The following is a 27,195-nucleotide window of genomic DNA, read 5'->3' on the forward strand; positions in this document are numbered from 1 at the left end:
GGGAACAAGAACGTGTTAAGTAAACAATCTATCGTCAAGAGTGTATGAACTTGACCTTAAGATCTCTAATCTCAAACTTTCCGTAGGATTGTTGCTAACTCAGACTAAAGGAAAGACATGGCACTTCATTACCTAGAGAAAAATATGTAGATTGATGATTGTGGTCATCATAAGACTTTTGGATTATCCCCATTATGCATCTTAGTCGTTTTGATATAGCAGCTCTTATTTACAATTTTCTTATATAATTGCAGGTTTTGCTCCCAATCCTTTGAACCATAAATTGATTTTTTTTCACAATTCTCGTTTATTGGGTACTATAGCTATAGCGAAGGTTAAATTAACGAGTAATTTTCATTTTTTAAGGTAAAAGTTAAAGAGTAATCTTACATTGCTGTTTCTTGTGTTGGCAACTGCTTCAGTGTTGGACCCTCGGTTCAAGATGAAGTGTCTAGACTTTTACTGCTCGAAGAATAGTGATGATGAAGGTTCAAAAGCTGAGACTGTTTTGGACTACTTACGGAATCTGTATTCTTCCTACGCAGCTAGCGAGATACGTCCACTACCAGAACGTGGACCAGCTCCACGCTGTTTCATGTACATGTTCGAAGACGAGTCAGAAGAAGAGGAAGAGAAGAAGCCTGACGGTTATGGGGACTTTGCTTTCTTTCAAGAGTATCTCAAGTTTGAAGGATGTTCAAGAGAGTTTCATGAGTCGTCAGAGCTTGATTCCTATTTCAAAGAGCCTGTTTTGGAGTGGAGCAAAGACTTCGATGCACTGGACTGGTGGAGGAAAGAGAGCTCGAAGTACCCGATCCTCTCCCGAGTAGCTCGTGACATTCTCTCGATTCCAATCTCTCGTGGCACGTCGACCCGTGCGTATGTTGCGGATAAAAGAGAGTGTCCAGAGTTTATTGTCGCATTGGAGGGTAAACTTTTGAACGCCATGATGTGCGGCGAGAGCTGGCCAGCGACGTTGATATGGCCAAGTCGTTACTAAGAATGCTATATATGTATTGTCTTCATGAAAACTCAATCTACTCTTGTTTTATTTTCTTAACTAAAAATGAAAAACTAATATTTTATAGATTTTATGAAATTTCGTTTAATCACATCCGTCCCCAACTTGACATTAGCTACCGTCTGATTATTCAATAACTGGTCGCCACGTATGTGAGGTTAGCATTCCCACCTAAACAATAAATAAGATCCTACAAAGATTTAAACATTGACAATCAGAAAGTTCTAAAAAAAAAAAACATTGAGAATCTGAACCGTCTTTTATATTAACCCTAGTATTCCTCTCTCTCCCTTCGTCTCCCCACAGACAGAAGACAGAACAGCAACCCTTGTTATGGACAACAGTGACCTCGCATCCGATTCAGGTTCTATAATCTCTTCTTCCTTGTCATATTTTTTTGTTTCCAAAGAGGTTTGTCTTCTCATGATTTTGTACCGATGTAAGTACCTAGTTTTCTAGGGTTTATTCTAGATATCGTCGCTTTTAACTTTTGTCTCAAGTGTTCGTCTGTATGCATGATAGTATTCTGATACTATTCCTTGTTAGATTCGATGAAGAACCAAAACTCGGACGATTCCGAATATGATTTTGAAGAGAATGAGACAGAAGGTCATGACGCTATGCCGATCTGGCTTCAGATAAACCCTAAAACCATCAGGAAAGAAGTACTTAAGATCTACGAAGCACAAAAAATAAAGGCCAAGACGTTTCTCAATGACTTCCAAGGAAAGCTAACCCTCTCTTACGAATGGATGATTAGCGGGGACGAATCGGCCCGAGACTACACCTGCTTGACTGCTCATTTCGTCGACGATAACTTTAACGTCAGGAGCTGGATCCTCGGCTTCACCACCGGCGGCGTTTCGATACCTCTCGACGACATTTACGTCTACCACTTCAGGAAAGCTGTTCGGGATTTCGATGTTCAGGACAAGGTCTCCACTATACTGCTCCCTAACCGGGAAGGTTTTGACGAAAAGAACGTTGATGCTATCATGAAGTGTATGGATAGTCCGGTTAACCTACCAGTTTTCGTGGTCTATTGCTGTTCTGATCTGTTCCGGTTAATGGTTAATGATCTGTACAGCGAGTTTAGCTGGTCGTTGTATGAGGAGGTTCGCATGTTGGTTGGATGGGGAAGTTTTTCATCTACCAACTGGAATGTGAGACTGTATCATCTCCAGCAAGCCGTTGATATGCAAAAAGAGGATGCGTTTTCGAAGGATGAGATTTACGATGATTATGATAAACCATCTGATGAAGAATGGGTGAAGATTCGGACCTTTTGTAGGCTCGCTGGTGTCATCTATAAGGTTGCGGAAGAGATTTTTGAGGGAGGGTATTCGACGTCTAATGTCTACTTTCACCTTCTTGCGGAGCTGAAGGTGATGTTGGAGCAAGAGGTTGCTAGTGGTGGTGATGGTGATGGTGATTATTTTTTGTGGAAAGGTGAAAGGATGTTGAAGATGTTTGATAAGTATTGGAATGATATGTTTCTTGTTTTGGCTACTGCTTCTGTGTTGGATCCTCGGTTTAAGATGAAGTACATTGATTTTTACTGCTCAAAGAAGGTGGATAATGATGATGGCTCCAAGGCTGAGACCGTTTTGGACTATTTACGTAATGTGTATGCTCGCTATGCAGCTAATGATATCTGTCATAAACCAATATGCCCTGTTGCTACAATTGACTTTGAAGAAGAAGAAGAAGACGGTGATGATGATGAAGGTTATGGTGATGAAGTAGAGAAGAAGAAGGCAGATGCATACGAGGATTTTGTTTTGTTTAAAGAATATCTAAAGTTTGAAGGAGGATGTTCAAGAGAGTTTCAAGAATCTGAACTCGATTCATATCTCAAAGAGCCGGTTATGGAGTGGAACAAAGACTTCAAAGCGTTGGAATGGTGGAAAGAAGAGAGCCAGAAGTATTCAATCCTCTCACGTGTAGCTCGTGACATTCTCTCTATACCGATCTCACGTGCAACGTCGTATGATGCTTATGTTTCGGAGATAAGAGAGCCTCCGGAGTATGTTCTTTCCATGGATGCCAAAGCTGCTAACGCCATGGTGTGCGGTAGAAGCTGGTTATCGCTCATACCAATTTGATGTTGATGGAAAAATTGGTACGATCTCCTTTTTTTTCTCTCCTTATTAAGAACTTAAGATGCTTTTATATAGCCTTCATGAAACTTAGTAACTGTTTTTGTTTTTGAAGATTTTTTTACACAATCGTATTCCTGTTGAGACTTGAGAGTCTAAACTCTCAAGGGTGACTTTGATGCCCATTTCATACAGACTTGATAAGTAATATAATCACCAGAGATTGTGACATGCTACAAAGTTAATCACTAGATATTGTGACAAGGTTTATGAGTCTAAATCTCATTAGCAAGATAATACTTCACAGGCCAAAAAAACCAAAACAAACTGAACTAACATAACCGAATCGAAATCGATCCAAATCAAACCGAAGTAAACCAAACTGAAAAAATAAAAATATTTATTTAATTAGATCAACTAAATATATTAATGATATTAAAAAATTTAGTAAGTCATATTTTGATCACTTTAATATTTAACTAGATTTTGACCCGCGCTTAGAAAGCGCGGGTTTGTTTTTGTAATTTTTTTTTCTAATAAAATTTTATACGATGATGTGCATGAACATAATTATTTTTGGGCATATTATCTGAAATTCGAAAACCAAACCGAAAAAACTGAAATCTAAACCGGATAAAAGATTACAAAAACTCGAGCGGTTTCTATATTTCTAAATCGGAAAAAACGAAATCGAACCGGGGCCGAACGGATACCCGACTATTTTGAATATATTAAAAATATTATTAATTATTTTAACTTTAATATATATAAAATATAATTTACAAATAAAAAATTTCCATAAAACCCGAACTACTCGAATTACCCGAATATTTTTTCGTTTTTTTGGGTTTAACTCGGGGTTTCGGGATTTTTTTTCAGTTTTCTGGTTTTAAACCCGAACCAAACCCGAATTATTTATAATTTGGTTCCACTTCTGGTTTTATAAAAAATAGAAACCCGACATTATCTGAACCGAACAGATCCGAAAAATGTCAGGTTCCTAAATGGTTCCTAAACATCCCAACCCGAATAACCCGAAAATCGAATAAACCGAACTGACCCGAGCCGAAACCCCAAATTTCTTTTCATAAATTGTTTATTTTTGATAAAGAATATTTTTCGAATATTTTTATGAATATTAACTATCAAAATACAGAAAAATAAAACCAATAATTATTATTTATTTTTTTGATAAAGAAACTAAAATTTTAAAATAAAACATTGTTAGCTGTTTTATTTTATAAACATATTTGTCATTAAAGTTATTATAGATGAGCTTTTGTTTTAATATATGTTTAACTATTTGTTTTGTGTAATAGGATTAAGCCCATCACGTTTTAAATTATAATAGTTATGGTGGTAGAATCTAAAATGTATAATGTATGGCTTAACTCAATTATAAATTATATAGTGATTGTCGTGTGTTATATTATGTAGAACATGTTTTGATATGTCAATATAAAGTTGGTATATTAGTTTTTTTAAATTTGGCGTAATAAATATAGTGTAATAAATATAGTTAGCTAAATATATAGTTATATTTTGTTAATGGGCTAATACTATGTAAGACCAAATAATTGTTGCTTAAATGAAAAGGTACAGTAACCTTGTATAAGTAGATTTTTTTCAGAATGTTTCTCTTTTAATAGAATAGACTAGATTCTGACCCGCCCTTTTGAGGGCGGGCATATTTTTTGTTTTAAATTTAGTTTTCATATTTATGTTTTCTTTGTGATTATATTCATATGTTTTTTAATCATATTTGTGTGCAAATCTTAATCAAAATATATTTTATTAAATAATGACAATTTAAAAATTGATCCGGTATACGTTCGGTTAAAGATGGGTTACAGGTCGAACCCGACCCGCTGATCCGCTAACCTGCGGGTTTTAGTTTTGTTTTGGTAAAAAATCTGACTCGTACAACCCGCAAACAAATAATTTTGTACCCGTTCTACTTAATTTTGCGGTTATCCGTGAGTTATATTTTTTAAACCATACTTTTTAATTTAATTATTATAAAAATATATAAAAATATATTTATAATAAACCTTTTATATATTATCAAAATTCATAAACAGTTATATATTTTGATTTGAATAAAACAATATTTCAATATTAGACTTTGAATATACATTTCAATTTATATATCAGATTTAAATATACATTTAAATAAAAAGATATTTGAATATTAGACTTTGAATATACCTTTCAATTTATATATTAGATTTAAATATACATTTCAATTTATATTTAAAATGAAGATATTGTTAATCTGTATTATAAAATATATTAAGATTATTTATTGTGAGGTTAGTTTCAAACCGGAAAAAGAATATGCTACAAAATTCAGTCTTCTTTAAATATTAAATATCTAGGATGAATAAATTTTGGAAATTAGTTCTAACAATATTTTTTTCATTGAAAAAGCTTTTAACAGTTGGATTTCCTTACCTTTAGTTGTTATTAAATATACTTTAAAATATAAGTTATTTTAATAATTATTCAAATATACTTTTAGTATAAAAGAACATCTTGTAAACAAAGAACAAAAACGATTTTTTAAAAAATACCAGGTGAAAATCAAATACTGTTATTCGGAAATATTCTAATTTCTAAAACTATGTGAAAATCGTTGTAAAAATTATTAGTCAGAAGTTTTGACAATTGTACTAAATTTAAATTTGTAGTATTGCATATATAACTATACATTTGTGTCATAGCCATTGCACAAGTAAATATACATAAATATATAAATATATACTTAAATAGGAGTTCGATATAAATAGAAAATATACTTAAATTTGAAATTTGTGTCGATATAGATCATAAACCTTTAAAATAAACCTTTAAAATAGGAGTGTAAGTTGATAGACCATATATTTTCAAAATATATATTGGATTATTTCCGTATCCCACAAAATTTGAATATTCCTCTTTCATTAGTTTAAAAAAATTTGTATTAATTACTGTTCAAATCAACTAACATAATTTAATAGTGTAGATTTGGAAAATATACTTAGATAAATAAATAGTTATTGTAGATTCGTAAAGAGATATTTGTTGCTATATTTTAGTGATCTTTAGATTATGTAATTATTAAGATTTAAAATATTTAACCCACGTTTCTTGGTTCTTCTCCTTTAATATTGATTTCATTAGTTAGTATATAAGTAGCGAGAAATATAAAAATATAGCAAAATTAATGTTCACAGTTTCTTTATTATTTTAATGAAGTTGTTAAATTAAAATTTAAAATAATAACTTAATCACGTAACCTTCAAATAAAAAGGAAGCAAAAGACTTTAACCATTGTTAAGTTTCTCAGAGCTCGGTAGAAAGACAGCTTGAAAGTTGAAACACTAAAGCCATACAAAAACTTCACTTTGTGCCATAGTGGTATTTTGGCCCATGTTGATCTGTCTCCAATAAATACCAATGCATACGACTCCTTAAGAAAATAGATTTAAAATATGAATACATGTTCTTGAATTATCAAAGTTACATGCACTGCCGATCACATGGCTACCAAATTTGACTGTTTCTTCATATGCCACACGAAACTCATCACCAGGTAAAACATCAAGCTTGCTTGCGATCTAGCATACAGAAAAAGACTAAAATAATTGTACTTAAATCTAAGCCATCATCAAAGAAGATCTAAAACAGAAGAAGTATGCCTTTGCAAGAAACCATTCGTAGACTATTCCGGATGGGTTGTGCTTCTTCTTCCACATGTCTATCATTTTCCACATGGTCAGAACCTAGAAAACCAAAGACATCCCAACTTTCTAGATTAAAGAACATGGATACTTGATAAAAGAAGAGCTAGAACACATGTACAAATGTTATGAGAATGATGCAGAGCAAAAATTTTCACAACCTGTGGTGTGAGAATAGACAATAGGCTTGCAGGCAACTCCACAGAGACGACCTGCAATACATGAGACACATACTTAGAGAGAGAAACACATTATATATTGAATTGAAATCATAGCTTAAAAATATTCCAGTAAAAGGCAACATGAATTATGTTGTGTTTGTGATGTGTGCTTGTTTGAAACGTTTGCCCAATTTTGTGTAGTGTCTTATTTCTTTTGACCTTTTATGTTCACATCTATAAACTTATGTGTACAGATATTAGTGGCATATTTTAGAATTAATATTAACTGTATAAGTAATCTTTGTAGTTTATTATTGTGTCCCTCGTCTCCCAATTAATAATTTGCAACTTGAAATGAATAATTATTGCATTTTCCATGGTTTTTGGTTTATATTTTGCTCTGTCCTATGTGCCAAAGCTTCTATGCTGGTGTAGGTTCTTATACCATGATTAACACATGAATAGATAAAATAATCGTTTTAAATTACTGTATTAAACTCATTCTCTTACTTGTGTTCCCTTGAAGAATGTTCCACCCCTTCTGCTGAGGGTCTTGAGAAAACACCGAGCTGAATGGACAAACTATGGTGACATGGTGTCGAGGCTTATACTGTTGCATCTCTCCAAGCAGCTCCATTGACGGTTCCATTCGTTAGAACTGGTTAGTTCCCGAGTTACCAAGTCATTCTTCCTTTCACACACAGACGCTCGAACATGAAGAGGTAAAGAGAATCTCTAGAGCCTTCCTATCTTGGTTACTTTGTTTCTCAAACATCTGCAATAATATTGTTCAGATTTTTGTGGTACAATATAAGGGTTTAGACTTTATATGGTTGTATATATAGTGAATGAGGATGTAGGTTTGGATAGAGATTACACGGATGGAACATATGAGGTGAAAATTTGGTGATTGATAGAATATTACTTGGAATATACTTCATTAATAATTCACAATATATTTTGTTTCCAGTTTCTTACTAACTTTCCGCTTCAAAATATTAATATAGTTATTCAAATTTAAAAGTGAGTATATTGTTGTTTGATCAAAACTAAATTTATGTGTTTGCGGAGCGAGATTTTTGAATTCAATTGGAATATTTATGAAATATCCTGTTTTGTGTAAGTATAGATATTTTGAAGATTAGCTTGCATATACTGTTCTTGTAAAAGGATTGAGTTTTTGACATCTAAGCATTAATGTGGTAAATGTTACAGATTCGACAGTATCTTTAAAAAAATGAAATCACGTATATATAGATTGTCAAACGGTATTATGAGTTTGGATTTAATAACATAGATATTTTGGTTGTAAAATGATTGTTTTATATAGTAGTTTACATGCTAATACAAAACAGATGATTGTTTTATATTAATACACATTATATAGCACAATCATATGATCGACACTTACACAAATCACAAAATGATATTTCACATGTTAATAAAAATTGACAGGCTTACTAACACATGTTAATAGTTATTTATTCAAAGTATACACAAAAAAATATTATTAGGGTTTGAAGTTCGTTTAGGTAGGGTTAAAATTCGATATCTATTAACATATATAGCCACGGTAGTAGATTTATATATTTAAGGGATAATTAAAATAGGTAAACTAACTAAAGGAGCGGAAAAGATTAAACAGATCAGATGGATAATGAATAGGTTTCTCAGCAAATTTAAAGAACATTTAATCAAAAGCATAGAATAAAATATATCTCAGTGGTAAGAAATGGTAAATACTATTGAAAATCAAGGGCACCTCAAAAAAGGGTCTTGTGTTTTAATAGTATAGATGCAAGTTTACGTACAAAAACTTAAGAAACAAACATTTTGGAAATTTGCTTAATTTTTTTGTTTATACATTAATATACTTTAGAACGATGATTTTATTTAATTGTTAATAATTTTGATATTTTATAAATACATTTTGTACCCTTCTTCAAACAGATTCGAGACATCAAATTTTATTTATTTATTTTACTTTTTTGTATGGACGGAACAGAAAGATGTTTGTCTCAGCGATATCTTCTCCTTCAATCACTCTCATCAGACTATCAAAACCAAATGGGCCAACCCGTTCACCGGTTCGAAAAATCCTCTGCCTGAATCAGCAGAGGCAGAGCAAAACCAGTACCGGAAAATCTTGGATCCTCCCAACAAGTGTCTCGCTCTTTGGTTCAGGCTTCGTCTTGGGTCCTCTTCTCGATGGTCTCCACTCACGTGTCGATCTCGTGGTTTACCAAAACGGAGCTTTTCAAATCGGTCCTCTTCACACCAACATCTGGGTAACTAGTTACTCAAGAACCTATCGTGACTTTGAAATCATTTCACAAACATTCTAATACTGTAATCAAAGTATGATGTGTACTTCTTCTTCAGGTCCCATTCTTGCTTGGCTTATTTTACTGCACAGTAGGTTTACTGCAACTTCTACTGGATGATAAAACCTCTACAAAGCCTCCACGTGGTAACCTGGACAAAACCGTAATTTCACTCTTGTAAGTGTTGTTGCTGTGTGTTTAGCAGACTACTTAAATGTGGGACGTACGGTAGAAGTGACTACTTTGTATGGTTTGGTGAATGAAACAGAGCACTGGTGTTGTTCTTAGAGCTAAGTGCTGAAATGTATAAAGCTGGAGTTTCAGACAACGTAGAAGCTTACATTCTATTTGCCTTAGCAGAATTTCTATGGTTCTCTCTGGATAGAACCTGGCTTGGCTTCACCATCGCCTCCGTCCTCGGTGTCGCCTGTCCCTTAGCCGAAATCCCCATTATGCAGTAAGTAACACCGCGGGATTCAATCATTTAGCCCATGTCTTTGTTTTCTAGATATAAAGAACTCTTAAAGATTGACGTAACTTAACATGTACTTAACAGATTCTTTCATCTGTGGTACTATCCAGAAGCAAACATAGAGATCTTTGGTCAGGTAAAAGAGCTTTTATACATGCATCTTATTGAAGCAAGAATAATATAAAAGAGTGTTTCTGTTATTTCTTGTCTTTTCAATGGTGAAGGGATTGGTCACTTGGACAACAACTTGCTACTTTGTCTACACACCGTTCTTGATCAATCTTGCAAGATGGCTCAAGTCAGTTGCGGAGACTACTAGTGATGTGGACATTAGAAAATGAAATTTACAAGCAAGCGAAGAATGTATAGAGTTTCTAGCTTGCAAAGGTTCCATTAGATATGTCGCCAAAAGAAACAAATCCGGGTCAAGATTTCATTACTCTTAGTCCCTCACCAAGATAAAACCTGCCAAAATAGTTTTTTTTTTTAATAAAAGAGTTGATATAATAATAATTATTTAACTCTAGAAGTTTGATATTGTTAGAAAATGAAACTATTATGTAGTACTTAGTAATTATATTGTTCTTTTCAACTAAATTCATTTGATTAGATCAAAATAAATGTTTTCGTTTTACTCTAGCAATCTCCAAAATGCTTCAACTAACCAAAAATTTATTATAATTGGGGATACAGATACAGAGAGGCACACAAAGATCTCATGCCAAAATAGGCTTTTTAATATAATTAACAAAATAAATGCTTCGTTTTACTCTAACAATCTTCAAAAAGTTTCAACTAACAAGAAAAAAATCTGTGATACTGATACAAACAATAAATTAGAGAAAACTGTAGTGAAGTCATTAGTATGCAATAGCTCATTTGGATATTCTTATTAATTTTGCTATAACAGTTGCATTTTATTAAAAATCCCTAAGCATATAGGGTGTTAAATAATCAAGTCAATGGATATAGTTTTCATGTGATCTTTTTCTTAAATAGTTTGGACATTCCTATAGAGAGAAAGAGAGGAAAGTATTTTCTATATAATCAATTGATAAGGAACAACCACTCCTCAAATCTAAAAACCACATAGCGCTTCTTGCACACTCAAGGCAATGGCTTTATCTTCCGTCACAAGAAACGTGTTTTCAATTCTTCCTCTTCTCGTTATCATAACAATCACCCCTCTGTCTTCATCTTTTTCTCCGACTGACAAAGTCACAACAGAACTACTTAACCAACTCTGCGCAAAACCGCCAATTGATAACATTACTTTCTGCATCTGGCAAACCTCTTCTGCGGTAACCATAGCCCTCGACCTAGGTGGTCTTGTGGATATGGTCCTCGAAAAGACGCGAGTGTTTGGCAATATGAATCTTTCGGCAATGAAAGACTTAGCGACAACAACGACTGATCCGTATCTCAAGGACACTTATAAGATTTGTGCGATAGATTATGAATTAGCCGTTACAGCAATCGAGGGAGCTCAAGTGTTTGCGAGGTCTAAATCGTACGAGCTAGTACCTCAGGCAGCTTCTAAAGCCTTGGACATTATATCTTCGTGTGAGGCTGACCTTAAAGATCTGAAAAACGTGAGTAATTCTATACGCAATTTGGTGTTTGAGAGAATGTGTAACATTGGTAGCGTTTTCTCCAGCGTTTTGACGTCTTGATTCTTTTATGTTTCATTCACCTGCATGATGGTAACAAGCAAAAACGATTAAGATGTCATCTACTCTTGGTGTAGCAACTTATAAATCAATAAAGTTATTAAAATCATAACCAATAATAATGCTCATCGTGAGCTTATTTGGAATCAAATAATACTGTTGATCTAGTTTACAAATCTAGAAAGACGTCTTTCTAGTTTACGAATCTAGAAAGAAGCCCAATCAACGTCTTTTAGAGAGATATTTTAGAGAGATATTGTAAGTGCAAAATCACCATGCTCTCTCGGCCCAAAGTATGGGTGATACCCAATACGAAGGAAGCTTTCACATGTGATTGGTCACCGCAACTTTGACTTCTTTATTATGCATTTAGCTTGATAAATTCTTTTCTAAATTTTTATCTCAAAATGTTACAATGAATATAACTTTTTCTCAATAAAGCGGACCAAACAATTAGATAACTATGATAAAATTGGATTATTCTCATTTAGTTTTTGATTGGATTGTGAATTTTATTGACTGTGGCTGTTCATAACCTTTGATAAAATGTATGTCCGTAAATAGTAAAATTTCATAGAAATGTTAAGTAATTTAATGTCATCAGTGAAACCCTTAAACTTCATGAAGAACCTCGTCTTTTATTGAAAAAAAGAAACTTCATTTTATATATCTGTCAACTGAAAACAAAATTTAAATTTTCTTACTCACATTCATATTGCCACTTTTATCATTATGCACATTTATCCGAAATCAAAGAAAAGAACCGAACATAAAAATAGAACAGTTTAACATTTGCTTACGCTGTAGTTTCGGTCTCTGCATGTAACAAAAAACTATTAATATATATAGTAAAGTGATTTATGATTAATATAGTAATCTCAAAACAACAAAAAAAAAACAAAACAAGTTATCTCATGAACTGCTTTTGCAGAATTAAACTCAACAAATGCAAAATCTTTTGATTTTCCTTCTTGGCGTAAAGAAATTTCTTCTGCAATACAAATGAAATATTAGTCAAACAATTAGAAGAAAAAAAGATCAATAGAAATAAACGTGCTTACATATCATCTTCTGGCACATCAAGGATAGAATCGACATGTATAGTGTCCTTTTGGTCTCCTCTTCTCGCCATTGTTGAACTATTTTTGCTCCCTATTTGAAAAATTCTTTTAACCTCTCCACCTACATTGCGGAAAGTGAGTTCTCATTTCTAGTTAATTCATTTAGTCGATATTTGATTGTTTTTTGTTTCATTTCAGGTATGGGGATCTTGCTATCATCCACTATCGGTTAGAGAAAGGCAATAGTGAAAATAAATTGAGAAGGAAAAGAACGTGGAAAAAAACATAGAGGAGAAAGAGGAACTGAACCTAAAGGAAAAGGAGGATGTAAACGTAGAAGTGAAGGAAACGAAGCATCCCAAGTCAAAGTTAAAAGCTACCGACACTGATGGAAGATTAAAGACATTTGCATTCTATAGCAGCAGCTCAGATTCTGCTGAATCTTCTCAACAACAAAAGGTAAGAACAAAAACTTCTATATACTTTAACTACTCATTAGGACAATTGATATTTGAGTTGTTGTTGTTGTTTGAGACAGTCGTTTTAGGTTCAGACTCAAGTTCATCCTCTTGGGTCTCAACACAAGAAGTGGCTTTTGTTAAGAGTTTATTTTGTTTTTTAAGACCACTTTGGATTTTGAATGACGAATAGAAATGATTTTTAAGTTTCCTATGCAGAAAATTAAAGCTGATATTATGCTGTCTTTGTTAAGCAAGAGACTATTGTTATAAAAAAGTTTTTTTTTTCTTGAAATCAAAATGAAAAATAACTATCTTGTAGAAGTCCATTTTGTCTAATAGTTTGATTAAAGACTCATTAATATTTTCACACCAAAAATTGGATTTCATAAGTCAGTGGGCAGTTAGACGTGAAAACTAAATCAAATGTTGCTATACAAAGTTTACGTGAATCTTCTCCAAATATCTTAACCAATTCGTAATTTTTCTGTTTTTTTCACGAAACTTCAAAGTTTTCTTTCACAAAATATTACTATATCCTGCCATGGTAGTCTCACCAAATATTAATCTTCATTTTCTTATTTGATATTAGGGTGTATTTAAAGACATAAAAACAGTTCGTGAATCGTTTTGATATTGTTTTTTTTTTACAACAAAGGTTAATCTAAACTACAAAAATCTTGGGAATAGTTTATAATTTTAAAGTGGACTTTTCATAGAGTAGAAAGTTCTTCAGGTTTATCGACGAAATTAATTTTTTATAATTTTTAAACTACTTAAATTATCTATACTATTATTTATGAAGTAATTTTGCTTACTTGTCATGTTCTCCATGATTTTAGCTAATTTTGCTTATTTGTCATATTTTTATTAAGTTTAAGCTAAATTATCATTGATGTATTATTTGTTTTGAGCTGAGTCACTAAATTATTAATTTAAAATAATAGCATTGATGAATATTCTATATAAAAAACGAATTTTATTTTATTAATATTAAATTTATATGTTATATTAGCTTTTCTTATTTATCATATTTTATTAGGTTTTAGACTTTTAGATAGGTTATTAATTTATTATTAGTTTCTAACTATTCACTAATTTATTTTAATGATATAAAGTTTATATGTTATATGCTATATTAAATAATTAATTACAAAATAATATTTTAGAATTATTAAAAAAAATATATTCTTCTATATATATTCTTTTTTGTGCTTATCTCAAAACAATAATTTTATTATAAAAGTTAAAAAAAAAAAATTAAAATACAAAACAATTTATTATTAAATATTAGTCAACCAAAAAATATTAATATATTTTCTAAACTATCTCTAAGATATGAGTGTTTTAAAAAAACTTAACACAATAATAAATATATATTTTGATTTAAAGTATTTGACATATATAAATATTTTGATGTTTGATTTAACTATTTAAAAACATAAATAATAATTTATTATGCTGATTTTAGATTAATAAGACATAAACTAATAAGTATTTATAAGAAATTTATGCCCGCATGTGCGGGCAAAACACCTAGTAGATATATGTACATAAAGTAATACTCCTCGTAAATTTGAAAATATTTATGTTAAAATTTTCACATATATTAATAAAAATTAAATACATTTTTGATTTTTTGTTTTTGTTAGTTTTATTTATTTCTCAATAAAAGTTTAGCATTCATATTTTTAGATTTTAATTAATGCTGTAGTTTTAAATAAAATACATTGGTTAAAGCTGGAATATAAATCTTTTATATAAAAAGAAAAAAAACTAAAATATCAATCAATTGTATCATTGTATGAGCAGGAAATAATAGTTCATAGAAACAATTACACTATGGGTCACATTTCATCTTTTTAATTTCACTCTAAGTCACTTTTTACTACTAGGACACTTTCTCTTACCTTTTCCTTTTTTCTAACTAATCTAGTTACTTCTTTTCTAACTAATCTAGTTACGTCATTTAAAATAGGGAAGTTTACTAGAATGACTCGAATTAATTGTGTAATTACTAGAATGACTCATATTTTTTGAAAATTATTAGAATATTTTTATGGTCAAAATTGTCCTTGAACATAGTTACAACAAAAAAAACCACATTACCAAAATATCCTTATTATTTATCAACGGCAGATTTGTTTTCAAAAAAAAAAATCTGTCGAATAATAAGTCTGTTTATAAAGTCTGTGTAGAAAAAGAAATCTACCATTAAAGTGGTGACAGACTTTCTTAAAAACGTCAGATTTGTTCACACGGCAGAGTTAATTGTCCGATTTGATTAGAAAACAGTTTTTTAAAAACATGTCTGTCGAATGAGATAGCAGATTTGTTATAAAATATGATCGACTTATTTTCTTAAGGGCCGATTTATTTTTTTATGTTAGACTTATTTTTTATGGCAGATTTCTATATCCGATTTAAAATTGTTGACAGACTTTTTGTTTATGTGGTGACAGATTTTTTTATTTATGTGGTGACAGATTTATTGATGAAAATCTGGATTTATGTAAACCGATTTCAATTTTGACCTGGTTTACTATTAGCTTTGAATTTGGTTTATTTTTAGGTTAATTAAAGTCAGAACTAGGGAAAATTTTGAAGTTGTCGTCATTCCTTTTCAAGTTATCTTTTTTATTGTATTCCTTTTCAAGTTATCTTTTTCATGGTAGTTTAATCACTTGTCGCAATTTTTATTGCTCGGAGAAACATGGATTACACCATTCTCATCTGCGGAAAGTGGAAATTTAACCTAAAAAGTCGTTATTTGAAGTGGACAATGTTGTAGCAGATTTTAGAGATATTCGAAATGGACAATGTTGTAGCCACATGAGTTATTGTCCAGAAACAGAGGAAAAAAAGAGAGAACACACAAAACTAACCTGAACTGGAACAAAATTCCATTGTCAAAAATTAGTACATACCAACTTTAAACTTTTTCACTACTTAGAAACTTAGTAATGGAACAAACACAAAACATAAGTGAATGGAAATAAACAAACTAAATCACTGCTTCTCAACTTTGAAAATATTATCGGAAACCATAGTAATCTACACCAATTTCAAGAAGCTTTGTCTGCTCAAGAATTTGCATGGAGCCGTGTCTTGCTACAGAAAGCTATCCTCCTCGTACAGTCCAATATCTATTATAAGTTCTGCTTCCAATCAAATTCAGATTTTAGAAAGTTTCCACAGCTATGATTCATGCTTCTATCTGCATTGGAGTTTTCCCAACCTCGTAAAGACGGGGAAGATACTTTCTGATACCCGAAAGCCAAGTCATCCTAAAAAAAAATTCAGTTAGTTTCATTAACAATCAAAATAGTTACTAAAAGCATAAAAAAAAATTATGAACAAAGCTGACTTCTCTAGTTCAATGTCAAAGGAGTCATGGAACCAAAAAAAAAAAAATAGAACCTGTTTCTCAATTTGAAAGTCACAAATAAAATTGGGAATTAGGGTTTTCGAAATTTAGCATTCAATCAAACAAAAAATGTTAAGAACAAGCCATTATTATCTCTTTAACACCTAAATGCATATATTTATCACTTACAGTTTCAATTTTTTTTGTGAGGTGGAATTGACGAAGCCAAAACGGAGTTAGGGTTCCCCCAATACTAGGACGACGCCGACTTAGGGAGGAGGTGACTGAAACAGAAGGCAGCGGCAACGGAGATGCAGTAGTCGGAGATGGAGGTGAAAGAGATGGCGAAGGCGATTTGGGATTGTCCCTTTGAAGAAGACGACTCGACAAAGACTCACGACAAAAAGGATTTCTTTTTTTTTAAAGAAAATAAAATCAAATTTCTCCAATTTTCTATTAATAATATCAAGTGGCATTATTGTATTTTCACTACTCGTATGATCTACTCTAGTAATTAGCAAAGTTCATGAGTTAGTATAGTCATTACACGTATTATTTGAGTCATTATAGGTAATTTCTCTTTAAAATATTCACCTAACTAAACTTGCCATCAACTTGTAAAGTGACGTATCTCTCTCTCTCTCCCTTCCTTCTTTAATTTCCATTACAGAAATGCAAAGTATGAAGATAGATTCAGAGATTATTAAGTCACTGTATGCTTCTAATGCTGACCGTTCTAACTCCGCCGTCTAACCTCCGAAGCTCCTAACCGTCGCCATCTTCTTCGTTATCTCCACCTCCGTGGCTCCGCCGTCAACAACGGCAAAACTCTCCGTCGCGAATGTGATAGTCACGATTTCGAACGCAGGTGACCCTAACCACGGCGAGCTTCTTTGCTTGAGCCGCTACACTCGTCGTCATTATCAACAATCGCAGAGAGAAAGCTCAAGCAACAATGGTCAAATCTCCCCTATTTTATCGTTTAGTCCTTGAGTATTTAGGTTAATTTAATTTTGTCCCAAACTCTCTAATGTGCAGATACATCCATCTAATTGATCCCCAGACTTCAAAGTATGAAATTTAACCCCTGTTTTGATGGAGAACTTTAGTGTTTCTGCATGTCTGGTCCTTCAGCTTTTGCATCATTTCTTTTTGACCCCAAAATTTCTAAATTTGCATTTTTATCCTATGTGATATGAAATAAACTAACAACTGCTATATATACACCAAAATAAAACCCAAACTATCAAAATGAACTTCAAAAAATTCTCAAAAATATATTCACTAAAATCATTAGATATCATAACTTATGAAATGTACAAATGAACCGATGTACAAGTAACATTTTTCGTGAAATAGTTGTACTTGTGAACAATGCAATTTATATATGTACACATGAATTTCCAAATCTTAATTTTATCTCATGTGATATGCATGTTAAATAAACAAGTTCAATATATATTCAATGTAATCTATAGGCATACTAAACAAACAAGCTAGTTTTGAATGTATAAGAAATAGAGGTTACACATACATATATGTAAACCAAATATATATTTATATAGAGTAAATATATAGAGTAAATACATGCATATATGGATAACATATTAATATACACAGGTGTACATGTGAGTTGTTGTACATATGGACAATGAAACTTGTGTATACATTCGGATGCCATTTAAATGTACAACCATGACTGTGTGTACATTATATTATATATTGCTTACACCAAATTTTATTTGTTAAGTTTTTTATTTTTTTCCATAATCATGATTATGAGTGCTATGTAAATTTAGAAAATAATCTTTGCAATTTTCTTAAAAAATGTTCACCTTATATGTTATCCATGTGTACATTAAAATTATGTTAATCATGCGTACACCAAATATTTTAATTTCATCTCATGTGACATGCATATTAAATATACAAGTTGAATATATATTCAATGTAATCTATAGGCATACTAAACAAATAAGCTAGTTTTATATATGTAAACCAAATATATACTTATATAGAGTAAATACATACATATATGGATAACATATTAATATACACCGGTGTACATGTGAGTTGTTGTATATATGGACAACGAGACTTGTTGAGTTGTTGTACATATGGACAACGAGACTTGTGTGTACATTCGGATGCCATTTAAATGTACAACTATGATTGTGTGTACAGTATATTATACATGCTTACACCAAATTTTATTTGTTAAGTTTTTTATTTTTCTCCGTAATCATGATTATGAGTGCTATGTACATTTGGAAAATAATCTTTACAATTTTCTTAAAAAAATGTTCACCTTATATGCTATCCATGTGTACATTAAAATTATGTTAATCATGCGTACACCGAATTTTATTTGTTAACTTTTTATGTTTTGCATAATCATTAATCATTGGTTTAAGAATTTATCATGTGTACATATGAGCTTTGCACAAATTAAATAGTGTAGATGTTGATTTTTATAATGTGGCTACTGAAAATTTTGTGTATATAAATTCATGTACAAATAAGTTTACAAAATTCTCATACTATAGCTATTATTTAACGATAATAATGTTTTCTTTGGTTTTTTTGCTTTTCATTTTAAATTAGATTGCATTTGCATACTAAACGGCATAAAGTAGGGATTAAATTATAGGACCAAATTGAAAATCAACTATGCAAATCTGGAAGTTTTAGGTCTAAATTGTTAACTGTCGAAAGATAAGGTACCAGTTGTGTAAATATAAAACACTTGGTTTGGGAATGTATCCCTTCAATGCGATAGATCGGATCGAGCTCCGATTTGATTCGCCGACGCTTGCAGAGGAGGAGAGGTCGCAAAAGAAGGCACGACGGAGCCTGACGAGCCACGACTTGAAGACGCGGAGGAAAACGAGACGTGACGGTGCAAAGACTGACCAGCCGGTGATGATGAATTGCAGACTGGTCGCAGAGGAGGAGCTCGGAAACGGATAGATGGGACATCAGCTCACCGTCGTCTGTCGCGATTGAAAAATGCCCGCTTGTGAAGGAGACGACGGCTGGTTGGTCGGAGGAGGCGCTTGCGGCGGAGATGGTCGTGTACCAGTGCTCCGATAACACCTCACTTCTTTCGCGGTGACATCTTCTTCTCCGTCAGCCTCTGCCGTTAAAACGTCATTTGCCGGAATCTTATTCGCTGCTCTCTCCAATGGAACATCTCTGTTTTTTACCGAAACAAATGAAAAAAAAATTCTCAATCCAGAATTTTTTTTTGACGTGCCTCATGTAATTAAAAACCCCAAATAATAAATAACCCAAATCCCCAAACCAGACAATTTTCAAAATTCAAATCTCCTAACCAGCTCAACCAGAAAGAAATGGCTAATTACCTAGATACCCATCTTTAGTTTAGCTTTTTAGAGGACAAACATGTCTTCAACCATTAGAAAGTACCTCAGTAGCACATTGTGACCTCCAGTGTAATAAAAACACAGAATGTGACCTGCAATGAAAAAAACCATATTTGTAGATATGTATAAATCAATCATTTTTTAAAAAAGAAAAAAAAACTAAAAACTCTACCATTTATATTTTTAGATTTTAATTTATAGTTTACTGCGATTAATTTTCAAAAATATACATATACCATTTATAAACTGATTTCGGTCAAAGACCTTTGACATTCTATAACCTCCACTATAGTTGACAAGAAAACCCTCCATTATAAAATAACAGTACTACGGCATTTTCGTTGACGGAAAACCATGAACATTGTCGTATACTAGCCAACTTTCATTGTCATTCTTACTGTAGTTAATTATGTATTTGACTAAATAACTACAGGACGAAATCATAAATGTGCAATAAATATATTACGTCTATCGAAGCCAAGAAAACGTTTCAGGATAATCATAAGATTCATAACTAGTCAGTAGTCGCACCGAAAACACTTATATATACACTTCTGCGATTAGGATGATTCATTAACTATACTTCTTAAGTTCCAAAGGTTTTAAAAGATGAAAATGATAAAGATAATGATAATAGTGACGATGGCTATGATGATGGGAACTGCGATGGGAAATATTGTAGATCAGACATGCAAACAGACACCTGACTACGTACACTCTTTGTCTCTCTCTCCTCAACTCCGATCCACGTAGTTCCTCAGCTGACGTCGTCGGCCTCGGTCTCATCCTCGTCGACAAAATCAAGGTCTCTCTTACATAATCTTTCTTTTTTCAAAAACGTAGTATTTTCTACGCGTGACTATGATTTTGTAACAATATGAAGTTATGTAGTGTGATTATCAGAGCCGGTTGGGGTTTGAAACTATTAACAAACCTATATTTTTGTATAATTATTGTAAACATATACATATACATATGAATTACTAATAGACGCATATTTCATATCAATATACCCAAGACTGGTTCTGGCTATTATTACCAGACCTCTGGGGTTCATAATCATATAATATGAAGACTTCATGTGTTTATTGTTGTAGGCTCTTGGGACAGAGACTATCGGGCAGATCAACGTGGCGTACAAAACTAAACCGATGCTTCAGCGGGAGTTGGATGAATGTAATCTAAGATACAAGACGATTGTAGAGGCCGACGTCCACACAGCCATTATTGCTATCAAAGGAAACCCTAAGTTCGCCGAGAGTGCAGTTGTTGACGCTGGCATTGAAGCCTCCATCTGTCAAGGCGGGTTTCCCGAAGGCCAGTCTCCCTTAACCGATTCGACCCAGAAAATGGTCAAGATCTGTGATGTAACCAGAGCCATCGTCCGAATGTTGCTCTGAACAATCCTTTTAAAATGTATTAAATAACAATAACGAGAATATTGGTCGAAGCTGTTATCTTACTAGAAAAATATGTTATGGAAGTGATAATTAAGTTGATAAAACCATCGATCTAGACTTGACAAACAGAGTATATATTTCTTTTTTTTTTTTGAAAAAGCGCAGAGTATATATTTCTCGTACCTTGATTTCTGCTATAAACTGGTAATACCAACATTCACGAGGCAGACTGACTAGAGAAGGCAGCCCCACAATATATATTTCTCTGTTAATAAGTGAAAAATATTTAAATCAGATGAAAAGGTAGTAGTGTGAAATGTATCATGTTTTTTTCGTTTCATGTGGACCGACTCACAAAGGACCTAACCTATTTACCAATACCAGTGTAGTACTTTTCTTTCTTATTTTTGGCCAACAACCACCACATATCCATGTTTACGTATATGAAAATTAAATATCGATCATTCAATATACGTATAACATACAAATACTCGCAACAAAGTTTGTCACGGGTGAAATTGTAAGAACAACTACAAAGACCTAATAATCACTAGTAAGCAAATCTATCTAAGCTTCATATCGATACAAAACGAGTCATACGTGACATTGTGACGACGACACGTAAAAAGCATCCGTCTTGGTTACGAGAAGAAAAACTAAGAGTTGTAAGCTTTTAACATTTACTAATATGTGTATAACAAATTTAAATAGCAACTATATAAGTCTAGAAACATAGGTAGCTAGTAGCACTCAAAACACACAAGTATTAACTTTAAAGTTATTACACATCAATATTCTTCTCATTTTCTTTTCAAAATTTACCATCACCGACTATGAAGAAATCCTCCGCCGTCACATCACAACCGTCTCTATACCTCTTTCTCCTCCTCCTCTTACCGTTGCAAGCTCAATCCTCAGACGACCTAATTGACACAGTCTGCAAACAGACGCCGTTCTGCGACCTCTGCGAAGCCTGTCTTCGCCCTCTCACTCCCTCTCCTTCCGATCCCAAATCTTTAGCCTCCGCAATGGCCAACGTTGTCCTCGGAAACATGACCGATACCTTAAGTTATATCCAATCTCTGATCAGACATTCTAATGATCCCGCCGCGGAGCGAGCACTGGCTCAGTGTGCTGAGCTGTACCGACCTGTGGTCCGGTTTAACATTCCTCAGGCGATCGAGGCAATGCAGCGAGGGGAGTTTGGCTTCGCGTTGTATGTTCTCGGAGACGCCGAGAAACAGACTGATTCTTGCCAGAAACGGATCAATAGTACCATGGCCGACGATGAAAGCTCGGTGGCTCTTACGACTAGAAACCAGCTGGTTAAGAATCTTTGCGACGTGGCCATTTCTGTGATTAAATCTCTAATGAACAGTAGTTAAGAACTTTGTTTCTTTCGCGAGTGATAGTTTATATGTTTGTAATTAATTTATATCTACCAAGAAAATGATTATTAAGCACTTTATAGTTCAGTATTCTTACATATATATTTGTTTAACTGAGGAGTATATAACTCTATGATTTATTTGGTGACTTAGTGGGGATTTAATATTGGGACCACGAAGCATCCGAAGACAGCAACGCAACAGAAATAATAGACATTTGAAATATACACACACGTGAAATCACATGTTCAATTAATTTTGCACAGCATTAAAAGTGGTCTCTAAAGCTCAGTGGGAGCGTCTAGACACAGCCACATGGATTCCGAGTACCAATAATATGATGATTTCATTTTTTTTTTACGTTTTGATCTCATCAAAGTTTGAATACTTTTTTACATCCGTTTAAATACAACATATCTACTACTAATACGATCTTAATTTGCATCATAATTTTATAGTAGCACATCTAAAAAAGGTACATACACTGAATAACGCGACAGTAATTTTATTATTTGTAACTTCTCTTAATTTTACTTCAAGAGGAATATTACAAAACTATAGTGTTATTGTTTCATAGCCGCAGAGAAAGCAGCCAACTTTGCCCAAAAACTTTATCGGTACGAGTGTATGGTTCACCGACAATCTAAACCATAAAATGGTTTGGCCAACCAGTGATGAACCTGTCCAGTTCTATCTCTTTGGTTTACGCTTCATTGTGAAACTCTATTCATGCTCTTCTCATTCTCCAAACCGGAAACCGGTTTCAGTAAACTGCGAGTACAAAACAAAAGCTAGGATTAGAGATTATTTCAGACTAATGAAAATATAATTGATCTTCTTAACCAAGCTGAGAAACAGCAACATACTTTGGTAATTTCCTTGCTAAAACCGGACCAGTATAACTTCCATCCGGTTTGCTCGAGGACGGGTTCCCCGCATACTGAACCGAAACAAAATCACCGTTGGGTTTTCCGGAGCTAACGGCTGCTCTTGGCGACAAACCTGAATATTACAAACAAAACACAGTTAATGAAACTAACTGCAAAACGCTACCGCAATCGCAGTCGTAAGACTCAAAATCAAAACACACCTTGGAAAATAAGGACGAAGAAGAAAATAGCGGTGAGAATCGAAGCCAAAACATTGCCAAGAGAAGAAGCCGCAGACGCAGACGCAGCTTTGGCCGCTCTCGTTTTCTTCAATGCTTTCAAACGTTCGACCCTCGCGCGTTTCAGCATCGCCAATTCAGCGATCTCCTTTATCAGCTTCATATCCGCGGTGTCCAGCGACGGTCCACGCGGCGGTCGAGGAGGCTTCGACGCAGATTTCTTGCGTTTCTCCTTCCGGTCGCTCTTCCCCCATCCCGGTTTACTGATCGCACATTGAACCGGACTTGCATCGTTTTCTAACAAACCGACAGTTTCTTCTCCGGTTTTTACCGGTTTGTTATCCGGAGACATAGGTAACAATGGCTTCTCCGGCGACTTTGTATAAACATTGTCGTAGTCGAGGACTCCTTTCTCGAGATCAACATCGAAATCGAGACTCATCCCCATGAACTCACGCTTCAGACCAGAATCGAAGTTCTGAAAACGATCTCTTAGTTCTTGAATCTGTAATCAAGAACAGGATCTGTACCAAATAGAGACGAAAGGACGCACACACATACGCTTGTGCCGCCTTTAATAGCGAAAGCAAATTTTAAAAACAAATGAATTACAGCTAACGCCTGGTTTCCAGAAATGACTAAAAATCTGCAAAAATAAAATCACAAACTTTAATTTTGCATCAATGATAAAGGAAATACTTTAATGCTTAATCATAGTGCATAATATGGATAATTACCGAATCAAAAATCACGTGGTATAGATAGATAAAAGTCAAAAACATTAAAAGTATAGACTAGATTAGAGGATTAAAGAGACAGAAAGAGTTTGAAGTTTGGTTTATGTTTTTATTAGATCCTGTCAAAAGTAGGTAACTTTATAGTGCATTAATTCCAAATAAATTATTTTATGAAAAATAAATACAGTATATACATGAAGCAAGGAACACAGCTGTGTTTTTGCCTTTTTCCGATGCCGTGACTTAGGGGGGGGGGGATACATTTAGATTAATAATAAGGAATTAAATAATTTTCACTGAGTTTACGAACCCAGAAATTAACTCAGAATTACTGAGTGATGACTGTATATGAATGATGGATGAATAACATACTCTGGTTATAATTTTAAAATAAATAGAAAACCAGAAAAAAAAGAACTCTAAAATCTGAACGAAACTGGTGTGATTGAAATAGAAAAATATTTGAAACTTGTTTTTGTACCTTGAAACGAAAGAGAAGGAGACCTAGATCCGATAGTGACGAGATGAGCTGAGAGACCGAGGAGAAAATGGCGGATTACTTGTCCCACTTCAGACCGATTCGTCGAAGTTTCCAAAATAAATTCTTCAAGAGAGATCGAGATATATAGATGGTATTGTTGTGGGATATTCTTGATTACAACAACGAAATAAAAATTAATTATCTGATAGTTTTAAAATTAAGATTAAAGGCCAACAGATTTGAATTTGAAACAGATATAGAAGTGTATTGTGTTCGGACATGTGTTGATGTCCTAAATATAGCTGAGACTACGCATGTGAGCTTTTCTCCAGCAGGGAAGCTTCACGTCACCGACGAATAGAGATGGGCCAATATATTCTTTTATTTCTGTTTGATCCCTTTATTTTTACATTTCTTTGCGTTTGCAACCGTAAAATAAATTGTGGGACTTTCTACTAATTATTTTCTTGTTTTTACAAAAAATACATAAGCTTCTACTTATATTGTTCCTACCTACAAATATTTTGTTTTGAGGGTGCTTTTGTTTTTTACATAAATACAAAATTCAAAATTTAATTTTTGTATGAAATTACAAGAAATTCAAGAGTCAAGACGAAGACAGAATCGGGTAGACAGAGACAACTATGGCGACATACATTGTCCTAAATTGAATAAACTTGGGCCCAATTTGATCACTATAAATCTTTCTGTCCCAGTTTACAAATATCTGAAAATGACGACTTCAACGAGAGTCGCTATGGAATATAAAGATTAGGTCCGTTAACTAACAAAACCTTTTCAATTAACCTCCAATTTTTTTATTATTAAAAACCATGCGCCTAAAGAGAAGCTCGTCAACGTCTTCAGTCTTCTTTGTCTTTTCGCGTCAAATTCGTCGACAACCTCGTTTTGTTACACTTTTTAATTATTCTTCTCATTTAAAACGCACAAGTTAAGTTAAATCTTAGTCTATATTTTTCACATGAATATGTTGTCTTAGGGTCTGAAATTTATGTGATGCTTTTATTTTGTTAGTATTCCATTCCACTAGCAATGGTACAAAATCACAAGGGAGATCCAGTAAGACAGTAACGAATAGTGAAATATTGGAAACTTCAGTTTCATGTATCACATTCACAACGAATCCAATAATTCTAAAGAAATCATAAGGCATGGAGGTGTCTGATAGGTAGGGAGCTCTTCACATCTTACTTACAGACAACATTTAATATAATCGGTCCATTTTCGAAATAATACCGTGGCCCCATGAAACTGACTTGTTTTCACATACGCACCTTAGTCTATTACCACGTTTATTATTGCAACATATAATATCAATTTGGTGTATTTATCTTCTTCAATTTTCTTCTCCACGGATCACTATAGTTCACTCATTATGTAGTAGATTAATTACTTAGCTAGTAACAGTCTCCCTATATCTAGAGATGCACTATCTTTAACGTTCTCATTCCTTCCATTACTTTCGCTACGTATGTTCGTTCAATGTCCTGTATAAATATCTCTATAAGGAGAAATACGTTCACATCTAGTCTCTAGATAGAGCGAATAAATTTTGAATGTACACAAATAAATCTTAAAATCTGTATAAAATTCCATAACAGGATTGTTATCCAGAAATTTTATTGTTGTGGGCGACTGTGGAATGTGGAAAGAGACAAACGTGGGGATGTTTTTTGTGACGAAGACCAGACCAGTCATATTCTGTCTGCCACGCCACACCGACAAATCCTTGAGAGTTTAGGGCCTATAAATGTCTCAACTATATACTTAATTGGGCTGAGAAGCCCGTTTAATACGTTTCGAATCCGGAACATTTCTGATTCGATCTTTCACAGTATACTTCAGTGTACTGACATAGTTTGGGGCCTTTGGGCTATTAATCTTGATGTATATCAAGACGGATTTTGATTGTGTACTTTGCTATACGTACTTAATAGTTGTTCATCTAACTCAAAAAGTCCAATGTGAAAATCGGCCTGAACTTCTAACTTAAAACCAACTAGATTTTGATCCGCTCTTAAAAAATACGGGTATATTTTTTGTTGGAAAATTATTTTACGTAATAAAAATTATGATTTTTGATAAATTATATATTTTATTTTTTTATGAATTTTATCTTAAATTTACTTATATGACTTTTTTTTATTTTCAATATGACTAAATTTTAGAACTCTAAATAATTCCAACCCGTAATATGATTTTATTTATTTAAACCGAATTTAAACTTATTTTACACTGATTTTTTTTAATTTAAATAAAATATTTTATATCTTCAACACTCTTGTATTGAAAAATTCATTTGTGCATTTAAAAACATTT

At 33.1% G+C, this 27,195-nt stretch overlaps 5 protein-coding genes and 1 pseudogene across 6 annotated transcripts; 5 read left to right on the forward strand and 1 right to left on the reverse strand.

Annotated features, from left to right (window-relative positions):
• The first annotated feature begins 1,226 nt into the window (after positions 1-1,226).
• On the forward strand, positions 1,227-3,228 carry LOC108860703 (zinc finger BED domain-containing protein RICESLEEPER 2-like). Its single transcript, XM_018634561.2, has 2 exons — positions 1,227-1,385; positions 1,568-3,228. The coding sequence occupies exons 1-2, from the start codon at positions 1,355-1,357 to the stop codon at positions 3,124-3,126; spliced, it is 1,590 nt and encodes a 529-aa protein (XP_018490063.2). The 5' UTR covers positions 1,227-1,354; the 3' UTR covers positions 3,127-3,228.
• Positions 3,229-8,883: 5,655 nt separating this feature from the next.
• Positions 8,884-10,436, forward strand: LOC108859666 (uncharacterized). Its single transcript, XM_018633575.2, has 5 exons — positions 8,884-9,291; positions 9,386-9,504; positions 9,596-9,784; positions 9,884-9,935; positions 10,024-10,436. The coding sequence occupies exons 1-5, from the start codon at positions 9,013-9,015 to the stop codon at positions 10,138-10,140; spliced, it is 756 nt and encodes a 251-aa protein (XP_018489077.1). The 5' UTR covers positions 8,884-9,012; the 3' UTR covers positions 10,141-10,436.
• A 478-nt stretch (positions 10,437-10,914) lies between these two features.
• On the forward strand, positions 10,915-11,472 carry LOC130495003 (uncharacterized). The gene has a single exon (XM_056985891.1). It carries the CDS (start codon positions 10,915-10,917, stop codon positions 11,470-11,472), a length of 558 nt encoding a protein of 185 aa, XP_056841871.1.
• Positions 11,473-20,336: 8,864 nt separating this feature from the next.
• Positions 20,337-21,141, forward strand: LOC108858902 (cell wall / vacuolar inhibitor of fructosidase 1-like; annotated as a pseudogene).
• A 535-nt stretch (positions 21,142-21,676) lies between these two features.
• Positions 21,677-22,609, forward strand: LOC130512492 (cell wall / vacuolar inhibitor of fructosidase 1-like). Its single transcript, XM_057010549.1, has one exon. It carries the CDS (start codon positions 21,975-21,977, stop codon positions 22,524-22,526), a length of 552 nt encoding a protein of 183 aa, XP_056866529.1. The 5' UTR covers positions 21,677-21,974; the 3' UTR covers positions 22,527-22,609.
• A 358-nt stretch (positions 22,610-22,967) lies between these two features.
• LOC108857761 (uncharacterized) lies at positions 22,968-25,137 on the reverse strand. Of its 2 annotated transcripts, none has more exons than XM_018631774.2 (4): positions 24,856-25,137; positions 23,620-24,283; positions 23,396-23,531; positions 22,968-23,300 (listed from the first exon to the last, which is right to left on the reverse strand). In XM_018631774.2, the coding sequence occupies exons 2-4, from the start codon at positions 24,083-24,085 to the stop codon at positions 23,240-23,242; spliced, it is 663 nt and encodes a 220-aa protein (XP_018487276.1). In that variant the 5' UTR covers positions 24,086-24,283; positions 24,856-25,137; the 3' UTR covers positions 22,968-23,239. The 2 variants fall into 2 exon arrangements, with proteins under 2 accessions (XP_018487276.1, XP_056866746.1); XM_057010766.1 differs by having other exon boundaries at positions 24,375-25,137.
• Positions 25,138-27,195: the final 2,058 nt, after the last annotated feature.

Source organism: Raphanus sativus, chromosome 5, assembly GCF_000801105.2.
Source record: "Raphanus sativus cultivar WK10039 chromosome 5, ASM80110v3, whole genome shotgun sequence".
Lineage (NCBI taxonomy): Eukaryota > Viridiplantae > Streptophyta > Magnoliopsida > Brassicales > Brassicaceae > Raphanus > Raphanus sativus.